General features: G+C 31.3%; 5 protein-coding genes across 11 annotated transcripts; 3 read left to right on the top strand and 2 right to left on the bottom strand.

Moving 5' to 3' along the window:
• Positions 1–208: 208 nt before the first annotated feature.
• Positions 209–3,816, bottom strand: LOC119639365 (alpha-taxilin-like). The gene is made up of 6 exons (XM_038036689.1): positions 3,626–3,816; positions 3,324–3,514; positions 3,046–3,255; positions 2,082–2,228; positions 1,175–1,355; positions 209–1,074 (listed from the first exon to the last, which is right to left on the bottom strand). The coding sequence occupies exons 1-6, from the start codon at positions 3,692–3,694 to the stop codon at positions 331–333; spliced, it is 1,542 nt and encodes a 513-aa protein (XP_037892617.1). The 5' UTR covers positions 3,695–3,816; the 3' UTR covers positions 209–330.
• A 1,762-nt stretch (positions 3,817–5,578) lies between these two features.
• On the top strand, positions 5,579–8,569 carry LOC119639575 (zinc finger protein 436-like). Of its 7 annotated transcripts, none has more exons than XM_038037035.1 (9): positions 5,579–5,791; positions 5,855–6,024; positions 6,081–6,299; positions 6,404–6,535; positions 6,596–6,646; positions 6,709–6,759; positions 6,827–6,874; positions 6,933–6,995; positions 7,056–8,569. In XM_038037035.1, the coding sequence occupies exons 1-9, from the start codon at positions 5,726–5,728 to the stop codon at positions 7,579–7,581; spliced, it is 1,326 nt and encodes a 441-aa protein (XP_037892963.1). In that variant the 5' UTR covers positions 5,579–5,725; the 3' UTR covers positions 7,582–8,569. The 7 variants fall into 7 exon arrangements, with proteins under 7 accessions (XP_037892963.1, XP_037892961.1, XP_037892960.1 ...); XM_038037033.1 differs by having other exon boundaries at positions 6,815–6,874; positions 6,936–6,995; XM_038037032.1 differs by having other exon boundaries at positions 6,815–6,874.
• Positions 8,478–9,140, top strand: LOC119639577 (V-type proton ATPase subunit G). The gene is made up of 3 exons (XM_038037041.1): positions 8,478–8,685; positions 8,795–8,895; positions 8,966–9,140. The coding sequence occupies exons 1-3, from the start codon at positions 8,604–8,606 to the stop codon at positions 9,134–9,136; spliced, it is 354 nt and encodes a 117-aa protein (XP_037892969.1). The 5' UTR covers positions 8,478–8,603; the 3' UTR covers positions 9,137–9,140.
• A 365-nt stretch (positions 9,141–9,505) lies between these two features.
• On the bottom strand, positions 9,506–10,345 carry LOC119639576 (aprataxin-like protein). Its single transcript, XM_038037040.1, has 3 exons — positions 10,025–10,345; positions 9,735–9,960; positions 9,506–9,675 (listed from the first exon to the last, which is right to left on the bottom strand). The coding sequence occupies exons 1-3, from the start codon at positions 10,178–10,180 to the stop codon at positions 9,518–9,520; spliced, it is 540 nt and encodes a 179-aa protein (XP_037892968.1). The 5' UTR covers positions 10,181–10,345; the 3' UTR covers positions 9,506–9,517.
• A 186-nt stretch (positions 10,346–10,531) lies between these two features.
• On the top strand, positions 10,532–11,384 carry LOC119639425 (protein SYS1 homolog). Its single transcript, XM_038036792.1, has 3 exons — positions 10,532–10,762; positions 10,831–10,952; positions 11,023–11,384. Exons 1-3 carry the CDS (start codon positions 10,595–10,597, stop codon positions 11,216–11,218), a joined length of 486 nt encoding a protein of 161 aa, XP_037892720.1. The 5' UTR covers positions 10,532–10,594; the 3' UTR covers positions 11,219–11,384.
• Positions 11,385–11,705: the final 321 nt, after the last annotated feature.

Here is an 11,705-nt window from a genome sequence, read left to right as displayed (position 1 = left end):
ATCATTCATAATTAAGGATCGCATCAATTTGCAGGAAAGAACAACTCGCTCATTTTAATCTTAAATTAAATTATTTCATATTTTTTAAAATCTCGTTCCTTTATTAAGAGTTATGAAGAGAAAAATAAATAAATAACAAAAAAAAAAATAATAATAATAATAAAAAGAAAAAGAAAAAACTAAAACTAAATAATTTTTAAAGAATTATGAAAGTATTTAATTTATCAAAATATGATTTATAAGAGAAAGAATAGTCGAAGCTTTTTTTTATATCTAAAAAATGATACAATATCGTTGTAAACGAAGGAAATCGATAATGATAACGGTAATTTAATTTGGCACCGGTTCCGTAACTACGCAAAGATTCGCCGCCAAATTATCGGACATATTAAATGCAGGCATTTCTGCTTCTTCCTTCGACACTTCTGAAGCCATTACATCTTTAAAATCTTCGCTCAATAACAATTCTTGGGAAGCACTTTCATTAACACTATCGTCAAAATCCTTTTTGGTGGCGGAAGACTTCTCTGAGTTAGTCGGTGATAATTCTTTAATATTGGATGTTGTGGAAACTTCTGTGGCTGCGGTTACAATTGCATTTTTCTTAGATTTTGTTTTTTTCTTTTGCTTTTTTTTAATCGCTTCCTCTTGCGCTTGCAATTGACGACATTGCTCCTCGGCCTCAGCACCTTTCATATTCAAATATTTCATTTGATTTTGTAAATTGGCCAAAGTCATCTTTAGTTCAGCACAATTGCGAGACATCACCTCCATTTTATCTTTATCGGCCGCATTAATCGGTGTAACCTTCAGAGGCTCCGGTTCGGGCGGCAAGACAGGTAACGGCGGCACATCTACATTATGCTCCTTAATCACTTTATACAAATGATTGCGTTCGTTTTGCAAAGCTCTTAGCAATTTTTGCAATTGCTCTACTTGCTTATTACAACGCAAGGCATGCTCGTCACGTTCTTTCTTCTCCGTGGCTAATTCGATAAGTGTAGCATTACTTTTCTCCCATTTACGTTTCCATTCTAAAGATTCTTTTTCTATTTTACGAGTGTTTTTGCTCATCTTTAACGAACAAATAAAAAGATCAAGAAGAAGAAAAAAGAATTTTTTTTTTAATATTTAATTTCATCATTTTGATAAAATTGTAATTTTCCATTAATACCTTTTCCAATTCCAATTTATAAGTGGCAAATATATCATTTGATTTTTGTAAAGAATTTTGAAAATCGTCATATTTGGCAGTATACAAACTCAGTTGTTCCTTTAAGGCTTGTTCACGTTCCGTTAACTCTTGAAGCATTTTCTGCGTTTGCATTAATTTCTCTAAAGCAATTTGTTTTTCTCTAAAGCAAAAATAATTAATTATAAAAGATTTTCATAAAATTTTTGTAAAAAAAAAAAAAAAATTAGAAATAAAGGGAGCATTTTTAATCAAATTTTGAATAAATTTTATAATTAATAAAGGTAGCCAATATAAACAAGTGGAAACAGCATAGTGAATTCTTAATTTTTTTTTTTAAGTTTTTTTGGTGCAAGTTTTTTTGGCGTAAATTTTTTTGGTATAAATTTTGTGGGACGTGGCCCACCATTAAATGCCCTACACTTCTTCTTATAACGATTTATCAAAGTTACGCCTTTCCATGAGGAGTGATGGAAAAAGTGGTCCAATTCGTTCGTCCTTTAACCAAAACAAGCCAATGTATAAAATTTCATCAAAATATCTGAAAGATTACAACCTGTACATTGAACAGGGGAGCGAAAGACAGACAGACGGACAGACAAGCCTAGATCGTGGCAAACTCGATTGGTAAGTTAAAAGATGGGTCTATCTGAAAGTTCTTCTGAGCATTGTATGCATCCGCACAAACTTAATATACCCCTGCGTCACAAGTAGTTTGCACTATAAAAATGGCATAATCCTCTTCGTAATAAGCAAAAATATGCAACTTACGATCTATGCAGCGAATATAGATTTGGAATGTATGATATTACTAAAAACTCGATCAATGGGGGCTATCAATAATAGCAAAAGCTTGTAGTAGTTTATATCTTGTCACGTCAAATCTTACTTGATTAGTATCTCTTTCTCCATGGCTGCCTCGACTTGAACTTTATTCAATTTCGCCTGATGCAATTGCGATTCAAGTTGCACTTGTTCATTAAGTTTCTCCAATTGTTGTTCCCGAGCCTGATACTGTTCAGCCAGAAATTTTAATCTGTAAATAATAAATAATAAATTTAGTTCATAATAAAACAACCTAATGTAATCACCATTTACAGATAATAATATATATAACAATTTCGAGTAACGACCTATGACGTAAAAGCTATTAAGAGAATTGCAAGATTTGTGTTTAATAATAAAAAGTCGATAAACGTTTCTTGGTTTACTAATTTTCTATGGAATGTTTTTAATTTCGATCATTTTTGAAGTTGGGCCAACGCGATCCAATTGATCGCTTTTAATTAATGTTGTTATGCAAGTCCTTCCTGATCTAACTTTAACCCTGCAAATCCAATGCAACAGTGAGAATATCTAGCATTTAAGAGATAAAAGATAAATAGAGGATTATCACATACCACATATCTTAGACGCTCCAAGTCGTAACTAACACATCTCATAATAGATGAAACGAAATTTAACATCTTCTTCAGAAGTCAATATAAAAAGTACTGAATAAAACGGTTGTCTCTTCTAAAAATTATTGCCTTTAAAGTTAATTTTGGAAAAATACCATGACTTCAATCTATTCATTGCTAATTTAGATTATTTATAATTAAGAATGGCGAGCATACTCATATATATATAAAATAATAATAAAAATTCAATATGAACTCTTGAAGCCTGCCTTCGTTCTTTTACATCTATGAGCAGTTCCCGTCTCTACAATTATAAATATGTCCAAATGTATCATTTAATGTTTTTTCACTTTTGCAAACATTTATCTAGACTGTGGACGTGTGTATTATTTGTTTTGTACTGTTTGCTTTAAGTTAAATAACCTCACTTTTGTTACTTAGTTTTTTACTTACTTCTTGGTCATTTCAATATTATGATCACGTAATTTATTATTTTCTTCATTGTTTTTGCTCAACGATTGGGTAATTTCGTTCAAAGAACTTTGAAATTTCGATTGGTTTTCCTTGCGTTTCTCTTCCTCTTCGCGAATCTTTTGCATACTTTCATTTTTTACCGATTTTATTAACTTTTGTTGTTCTCGACATACTTCAGTTAATTTATCTCTGAAAATATATATATAATATTATTTGCGATTTCGTTTCCTTTCAAGTATTTCCTCTTTCAAACTTACCTCATAAGTAAATTTTTATTATAATCCCTTTGTAAGTTTTCCTTTTCTCTAACCACCGCTTCTAGTTGTTTCTCATGTGTTTTCAGATCCTGTCCTAAACGCCGGTTTTTGAGTTCAGTTTCAACATATTTGGTCAACAATAAACGTAACTTATCTTCCGGACTCTTGAGTTCTTCTAAGAGTTTCATCATCTTATCATATATTTATAAAAAAAAATAGCGAAATTGCCAACATATATGACCTAAATTATTAGTTCTCGTTCGTTTCAATTGATGTCTCCTTCTAGCATCCTTTTCGCTTACCTGCTCTTCAATTTTTTGTTCTTTCAATTTTTCCTCTTTGGCTTCACGTTTATTTTTAGCTTTTTCCATTATTCAAATAATTTATTTTCTGAAAATTAATTAATTTGAATTGCCTTCTTCTCTTATTACTGACAGATGGATCTCTTCTGTTAATTGTTCAATTTATTATTTTCCTTGTTTTTGCCGTATTTGGTGGAAAATATCAAATTTTCTTCTTCAACCAGTTTTTCATTTGAAAGCAGAGTTGCCGTCAGTTACGCATTATTCTTGTGGATGTTAAATTTAGTTTTATTCCACTACGGTCCAAAACCTAATTTCAAGTTACGCGGTTGTAAGCAAAAGAAAAAAATATACCTAGAAAGAAGTTTAAAAACCTTCAGTTAAAAAATAGCTAAAGATTTGAATTCTTTCTTTAAGCGTGAGAGAAAAGACAGGCTTTTAAGTAGGCCTTTTTAAAACTTTTCTTCCTTTTTTAAACAGTGGAAGAGTAAGGATCAGTGCGAAGTGGTGCGCAAAAATGTTCTAAGTTTTGTGCGAATCATTAGTGTTAAGCAATTAGAAAAAAACCGCTTTTTAATCCTTATAAATTTATTTCAGTTCATATATTCAAATACTTCCCCGGTCAGATATGCCAATTGGTTTCTTAAATATTCAAATTTCTATTGAAGTTTTTACGATGAAGCGTCGGCATTGCTTTTTGCAACATTTTTATCGTTTATCGCGATTCTTCTTCCATTCCAGCAACCACATTTTGCATGAATTTTTTCCCCATGGTTTTTAAACAGTCTTAAACACTTCTAAACACTTTAAAAAATTTTGGAATTCAACATCAAAAACTACACCCCTTACACAAAACCAAACCCGAAAGTTTAAAGAATGAAATGAAAAAAATTGATGTATAAACTCTGACGACGGTACTTATTTGCCCTCAGGAAATCTAGCCTGACTGTTCATATATAAATTTCAATGCTTATGATTTATAATTTAAAAAAAGTCGACTAACAATTGTCTAAAAACTTGTTCCTTCTTTCTAGAATAATCAATAATATCTTAGTAAGAGGCCTCTGTTGGGTGCACCAAAGAGAAATCGAATAATTTCGAATATTTAAGATTGCAATGACTGTATTTGTTTAATAATTATTTTTATTTATTATAATTATTAAATAATAACAAAGTATAAAAAGCAATGTATTACAGTTCGTTTTTTAATGAAGAGATATTGTGGCGGTGAGAAGCACAGTACATGCTCCAAGTTGGATCCTTCAAAGTCACTACCTTTCAGATATTTGTTCAGTATAGCGAAAATCTGCGAGTTCAATACTTGAAAGCGTTTTATACGGTCTACCATACGTTTAAGTTTCTGCAACTGTTAAAGACTAAGACTTACAATCTTTTTGACACCTTCAGCTCTGCCATCAGCACGCTGCACCCTTAGGATGTGATAACAAAAGCCCAAAACCTAAAAACGCCTTTGTTGACTCAAAAGATAGCTCTCAATTTGCGACATTTTTAGCGCTTAACGTGCTTTTATAACATATCCTATTTCTTACGTATATTCTTAGACGTAGCGGTTAATCAGTGTGAAGTTGCGGTGAGACTATGCCATTTAAGATTTCATTATTTTACCATAAGGTGAACCCCATCTAATTAGCAAATTGAAACTTGTTTGTTTAGCAAATATGCATAAATATGTTACGAACTTTGTAGACATGGAAAGAATGAAATTGAATTGGGATTAGAGTTGTATTTCGACCAGTAATACAGGGTGGCTAAATGCTTATTAAGAGCAAAACATTGGAGTAAGTGTATAGTGTGAACACAGAGTGCTCTACTAATAAAAATATAGATAAAAATGATATTTGTCGTGAAAGTATATGCAATTTATGTTTGCATTTTGAGCGAAAAATAGCAGCTGGAATATGTAAACACTGAGAGCCCTGTTTCGTAATTTATTAAAAGAAAACAAAAAAAGATATAGTATAAACATTTCATTAAACACTTCACATCGTTTTTATTCGCTCAATCTATCTAAATCAATATATAAAAGAAATTATCGTCTTTATACGAAAAACAGTTTTAATTTGTTTTAATTCCTTAAAAATGGATATTGATAATAATACAGAAACAATAGAGGAAATATTAATAGAGCAAAAAATAGCAGAACGAGTAGCTTGAAATTTTTGCGTTGCATTGGGAATCAATTAATTCAATTTTTTTTTACTTTTTCAGATTTTAGAACTTTTACATGGTGTTGAAACGCCAGAGGACAAATTACGTTTATTGCTGGGTAAATGTGTTGAAGCTGAACGTAAGAATCAATTTCTGGAACGCACATTGAAAGCACAGGCGAACAATTGCGAAGCGATAATGAGAGAACATAATAAAATTTTGGAAATAAAGTCGGTAAGAAATTTGGAAAAGTAAAAATATTAAAATCGCTGTTTGTCATATGCAGGGATAAAGTGATGAAAATGTGCCGGGATCAACAGATATTAGTAACATCAATTAAAAGTGAATGCATGCGCAAACTCGAAGAAGCCGACGATAAGCGATGGGAAAGTCAATTGAGATTTGAAAGATCCTTGAAGTCCTTGAAGGAAATTACAGAAGCCTTAAACAAAAATAATGAAGAGAACCAAACACTACGCAGTCATAATATTGAAATGATTAGAACGTAAGTGAAAGGCCTCCAATTCGGAAAAAAAAGAAAATATAAAATAAAATGAAATTTTCAAATTTTCTTCGAAAATCAAATTTTACGCCCTTTCATTTTCGCAGAATAAAAGTTTTGGCGGAACAATATCATGCTAGTCAGCAGGAATTGCAAGATCTTAACGATGAAATACAATTTATTTCTCAATCGGATCAAATTGGGCTAAATGCAAATCGGACAGATGGAGACTTTAGCAAGTAAGTGCTGAAAGTTGAGAAACTAATGCAAGTTTAATATGTTAATTGAAACGTTTGCAGTATTACGGAAATTGGCAATCAGAAATCCGTAAAAGACGAATTCGTAATTAAGTAAATAATTAAAAAACAATTAAGCATAATTTTTATTTAATCAATTGCTTGACTAATTGCAGTAACCTTGGAGTCATTGAAGAATCTTGTGCTAGCAATGAACTATTAATGAAGTAAGTGCTACAAATCGATTAAATTCCAATTCGGTTAACTAGTGATTTAATTAAGTAATTACCCTAGCATTGAAGCCGCTGATGTCGTTAATACAGAAACCGAATTCTTTATGGGGTAAGTGCTAAAGAGATTAACTCCTCGCCAAATCCATTTATTAAATAATTAATGGAAGTAGTAGGTGCTATAACGGTGCAACCGCTGAGGAAACTTGCACGGAGGCTGACTTATTAAACAAGTAAATGATGAAAAGAAAAAAAAGCATTTAATTCAATATGAATTAATTATATAATTGCAGTTTTACCGAAACCATTGTAAAGGAAGAACCGAAAATAAAAGGCGTTTCAATAAGTGCACGGAAACGTAAAAGAGATGAGCATAGCAAAGTTTCCAGTTCAAAAATTAAAGCCAGAAATGTTGAACTACCTGATGGTCGCTTTAAGTGTCTGCCGTGCGATAAAATATTCTCGAGTCATTGCTATTTGAAGCAACACAATAAAATTTATCACTTCGGTGCTTTGCCGTATCGATGTGAAGAATGCGGCAAACGTTTTCCAACGGAAGCAATTTTAAATGCGCATTTAACCCGTCACGGTTCTGACGCTAAACCACACAAGTGCACATTATGCCCGAAAAAATTTTGTTATAAGCACGATTTAAAACGACATATGAAGTGTCATAAAAATGAGAAAGACCATGCGTGTACCCAGTGCCCGAAGCGATTTTGCCGTTTAGATCATTTAAGAATGCACATTGAAACTCATAACAAAGCCCTTAGACGCAAAAGGGGACGTCGGCCAACACTTAAAGGACGTCAGGAATAGCCGTATATATAGATAAATTCCGCGTAACGGACAAAAAGAGAGATGAAAAATTTTATTATTATGTAATTGTGACGAACCTGGGTATTTAATTTGTAATTTTTAATCTGAATTAGTTTGTAAATTCCTTCGACCGATCTCTAATTAAATAGTGTTTTTGTACTAACTTTTTCCTCTTTTAAAATTTGACGTAGGTTATGCCATTAACATAGTTGTAAAATTTTTACTTTCAAGTTGCCTGAAGCTTCATTGCACACTCATTCCTTAGAAACGGCTAAAACGGTTCTAATTGTCCAAAGAAAAAGGATATAGTCGATTAATGCTGCTATCAAATAATTGTTGTTGTTACTTTTCAAGATCGTTTTAAAACGTATTTTATAAGCAATCTGCCTCTGCTGGAATTGATATTTAATTTTGCAACATTTTCTTTTTTTTCATATCTTTGTCAAAATTTTCAACAATCGAACGGCAAAAAAAAGGGGGCAAGTCAGATTAGATTGCTACGAGTAAGTGCATCGCAGAGATCACTTATTATTAGACGTTCATTTTTCAATGTTAGATCAAATTTCCCTGTAAAGTGTTTTCCCTACTAGCAGGTGTATTTAAAGTCGCTTCGTTTTTTCAATTAGATTAGATTTTTGGATTATCTTATAAAATTTCATCTAACATTCTTCATTCTAATGGCAGTAAATTAAAGATAATTCCATGCACTTTTTTTGAGGTATTTAATTTTCTCTTTTATAGTTCTTCGACATAAATCACCAAAATTCTTATTTTGCAAATCTCCAGTTGACACACCAAAAAAAGTAATCTGGCAATACTATTTAAGTTCATTTAATCGATTTTAATTTTTCTGTCTATGTCATATGACATTTACAATCCACAGCCTAAAAGTTGCATAAAAAGTATATCTTTCGTCATTCGTTCTGTTCGTTTTTACGAAAAATTTAAGTGTAAAATTTCTTTCCCGCAAAGTAAAATTCTTGCAATAATAAAAAAAATTTAGAAAAAATCGACAAATAATAATGACTAGTCAAACCCAGGGTATACAACAGTTATTGGCCGCTGAAAAAAAAGCTGCCGAGAAGGTTGCTGAAGCTAGAAAACGTGAGTTAAAAAAACATTTTAGAAAAAATCTACGAGAGTCACATGATAAGATTATACTGTGCAAATTTGTTTTGGAAAAAAAATTTAATTTTATTTTAAACTGTTGCAGGCAAAGCTAGACGTTTGAAACAAGCCAAAGAAGAGGCTACCGAAGAAATTGAAAAATATCGCCAAGAAAGGGAACGTCAATTTAAGGATTTTGAGGCCAAGGTTAGTTATAGAAAAAATGGGATTTATTGTTAATGCATTTTATTTAAAAAGAACATTACTATTTTCTTAGCATATGGGTTCGCGTGAGGATGTCGCTGCGAAAATACGAGCCGATACGCAGGTTAAATTGTCACAAATGGAAAAAGCTATTGCCAATCGCAAAGATCCAGTTATAAAAGAAATACTGCAGTACATTTATCAAATTGAACCAGAAAAGCATAGAAACTATCAACGGAAGTAAACATTCTATAGGGAAAGCACACGCGTACACACACACACAAACATCTATGTTGAACTAAACGAAGCAAACATTTAAATCCGTTTTTTTTTAATATTCACTTTTGTGTTCTTCTTCAATATATAAAATACACAAAGTCCTCTCCCAAATCCTTCATTAGGCGCACGTCTTCCTCCGTAGTCTAAATTGTCTTTGCTTATGCAAATTTATTATTGTTGTTTGAAAATTACTTATAATAAACATATAAAGAAATAAAGGCTAGAAAAAGTTTCAATCATTCCTTTTACCATGTACAAAAAATTCATAACTTGTGCAATGTGTTAATAAAGTTCTATACGTATAAAAAAAAAAGAGCCCTTAGCTTCATTCTTTCTATTATCTCTTTTATTTCAAGTGACTATTCAGATGTTGTTTCAATAATGGCATGTTCTTAGGTCTAAAAGAACACTGGTTGCATTTTAAGTCTTCTTTAGTTAATGCTTGTAGCTCAACTTTGGTTAAAGGTTTAACCTTTCCATTTATCTTGAGTTGCTGACAGACTTCTGAAAAAAAATGGGCATAAAGTCAGCATTCCGTCGTATTAATAATCAAATTTATCTACCTTCATAGGATAGGAAGAGTCTAGTATTAAAACTATTCCAATGTTTTTTAGTTTTTAAGCAATCGGAAACGAAATCTCTTGATATAACATGCATATGTAAACGTTGCATACTCGGTTGATTATGAAAACCAATTTGAAAATTATTCAAATCCTCTTGTTTTACTTCGATGATATTCAAAGCTAATAAATATAACTCTTCCATTAAAGATAAATGGTCTGCATTTAACTAAAAATTGAAAAAGAAAACAATTGGAGATAGGAAATTTGGTTTAACTATATCAATTACTAACTTGGAATATTGTAGGTAAGTCCGCTAAAGGCAATACCAGATAATGATGTTTGGCCTTGGGATATAAGTCTTTAATAACTACCGCCAAATTACTTGCTATTATATGTTTTGAGGGATCTTTTAATGTATTAATTAAACCACTAGACCAATTTGACATATTTTCAAGAAGTTAATTATAAATATATTATGTTACGAGAAATACAAAACAGCTGCTTCGCATCTCACCGGACATTATTTCAATTACTATCTCTCGTCACTATTTCTATTAATATTAAATATATAAAAATTACTGAACACAAACAGCAGAACATATATAAAAAATTTTATTAAAATAAAAGACATTTACAATTAGAGCAATTTTAATAAAATTAAGCGCACGGTATATTACGCTTCCTTATTTTGCCAAAGACAACCCTGTCGTTGATATTTGACAAACAGCTGTAGAGAACATAAAAGAAAAAAAAAATATTGTTTATTTATTTAGTGTGTTAAAAAAAGCCACTGTTTTCACAAGCCTAATTGGCTTAGTCAACATTTAAAATAAAAAACTGTTGAGTAGAAAGACTTAATAATGAAAGCTGGCACATTTCGTAACCCATTCCAATGGGATCCTGTGCTGATTATCTCACAAATAATATCTGTACAGTTTTGCGTCTATTTTACCTTGGGATTGTTGATCTTAACAGCTAGCTTATTAGCTGGCGATACATATCGTTTGGACAACGTATTTGAGTATCATGTTTGTTCTCTCTCCTTTCGCATTACATAGATACGTTTTGTGAATTTAAATATTTTTGCAAACTTTAGGAAATCCACATATCCGACCTTAAAGGCCGTTTGATTATCTGCGCTTTCGTTACTAATTCATTTTTGGCGTCTTTATTCCTATGGTGCATAATAAGACGAGCTAAATTGTGTTTGGATTTTAGGTAAGCATTAACACTGAATTAAAAATTAAAAAAATAATTTTTTATACTATATCCCATGCCTATTTTACAGTTGCACTTTCCATTTCTTCCATTTACTAATATGTTGGCATTATAATTCATCATTTCCCTCGAATATATCGTGGTGGCTGGTAAATGCCATAACCACTACGATAATGTGTATAGGCGGTGAATTTCTGTGTCTTAAATCAGAATTGAAAGAAATACCAGTTGGTTACTCAGCGTTAAATCAAAAGTCGGATGTATGATTAGTGCAAAGCCTATAGAGAACAACCAGCTATTTATGAAGAAGAAATGTGAATATTATTGTAAGAACATTTGTAAAGCTTTTCGTCATTCCTTTTTTCTCTTGGGAACTTTGATAATGGCAGATAATAAATAGATATCCACGTAAAGTTACTAAACAAATTAGTAAAACTAAATGAAGAAAAAATCGAAAATAAAGCCATTTTTAAAGCTTCTAAAAAATCTTCTGACGCCCACACGATATACCGCCAGCGAAATTACATTTGATAAATTATCGGCCAAGGATCTAAAAGAACCAGTTAAAAGGAAAACGCATCGTTTTCAAACACGTGTCAAATTCGACACATCATACAAAGAAGGCAAAAACAAGTGTTTTTCCAAAAACTACGTTTCTTAAGTGTAAAAAATTTGTTTAATTTGAAAAATTTGAAATAAAAATAAAAACAACAATAAACAACAACAGTTTTCATATGTTCGTTTATACTAAGA

The sequence above is a fragment of the Glossina fuscipes genome, unplaced genomic scaffold (genome assembly GCF_014805625.2).
Source record: "Glossina fuscipes isolate IAEA_lab_2018 unplaced genomic scaffold, Yale_Gfus_2 112, whole genome shotgun sequence".
NCBI classification, from domain to species: domain Eukaryota; kingdom Metazoa; phylum Arthropoda; class Insecta; order Diptera; family Glossinidae; genus Glossina; species Glossina fuscipes.
Note: the sequence above shows the minus strand (reverse complement) of the source record. Positions and strands in the feature narration are given on the sequence as shown.

What these genes read in the sequence shown, in the direction of transcription:
- LOC119639365 (XM_038036689.1), bottom strand. Translation starts at nt 3,694, where the DNA reads ATGGAAAAAGCTAAAAATAAACGTGAAGCCAAAGAGGAAAAATTGAAA. An exon ending in AATAAAAATTTACTTATGAG is followed by an intron (nt 3,256 to 3,323) that starts GTAAGTTTGAAA and finishes ATATATTTTCAG; the next exon opens with AGATAAATTAACTGAAGTAT. An exon ending in GAGAAAGAGATACTAATCAA is followed by an intron (nt 1,356 to 2,081) that starts GTAAGATTTGAC and finishes TTTTTGCTTTAG; the next exon opens with AGAAAAACAAATTGCTTTAG.
- LOC119639575 (XM_038037032.1), top strand. Translation starts at nt 5,726, where the DNA reads ATGGATATTGATAATAATACAGAAACAATAGAGGAAATATTAATAGAG. An exon ending in AAAGACGAATTCGTAATTAA is followed by an intron (nt 6,647 to 6,708) that starts GTAAATAATTAA and finishes GACTAATTGCAG; the next exon opens with TAACCTTGGAGTCATTGAAG. An exon ending in GAAACCGAATTCTTTATGGG is followed by an intron (nt 6,875 to 6,932) that starts GTAAGTGCTAAA and finishes AATTAATGGAAG; the next exon opens with TAGTAGGTGCTATAACGGTG.
- LOC119639577 (XM_038037041.1), top strand. Translation starts at nt 8,604, where the DNA reads ATGACTAGTCAAACCCAGGGTATACAACAGTTATTGGCCGCTGAAAAA. An exon ending in GGTTGCTGAAGCTAGAAAAC is followed by an intron (nt 8,686 to 8,794) that starts GTGAGTTAAAAA and finishes AAACTGTTGCAG; the next exon opens with GCAAAGCTAGACGTTTGAAA. An exon ending in TTAAGGATTTTGAGGCCAAG is followed by an intron (nt 8,896 to 8,965) that starts GTTAGTTATAGA and finishes CTATTTTCTTAG; the next exon opens with CATATGGGTTCGCGTGAGGA.
- LOC119639576 (XM_038037040.1), bottom strand. Translation starts at nt 10,180, where the DNA reads ATGTCAAATTGGTCTAGTGGTTTAATTAATACATTAAAAGATCCCTCA. An exon ending in ACTTACCTACAATATTCCAA is followed by an intron (nt 9,961 to 10,024) that starts GTTAGTAATTGA and finishes TTCAATTTTTAG; the next exon opens with TTAAATGCAGACCATTTATC. An exon ending in ACTCTTCCTATCCTATGAAG is followed by an intron (nt 9,676 to 9,734) that starts GTAGATAAATTT and finishes ATTTTTTTTCAG; the next exon opens with AAGTCTGTCAGCAACTCAAG.
- LOC119639425 (XM_038036792.1), top strand. Translation starts at nt 10,595, where the DNA reads ATGAAAGCTGGCACATTTCGTAACCCATTCCAATGGGATCCTGTGCTG. An exon ending in ACAACGTATTTGAGTATCAT is followed by an intron (nt 10,763 to 10,830) that starts GTTTGTTCTCTC and finishes TGCAAACTTTAG; the next exon opens with GAAATCCACATATCCGACCT. An exon ending in AAATTGTGTTTGGATTTTAG is followed by an intron (nt 10,953 to 11,022) that starts GTAAGCATTAAC and finishes CCTATTTTACAG; the next exon opens with TTGCACTTTCCATTTCTTCC.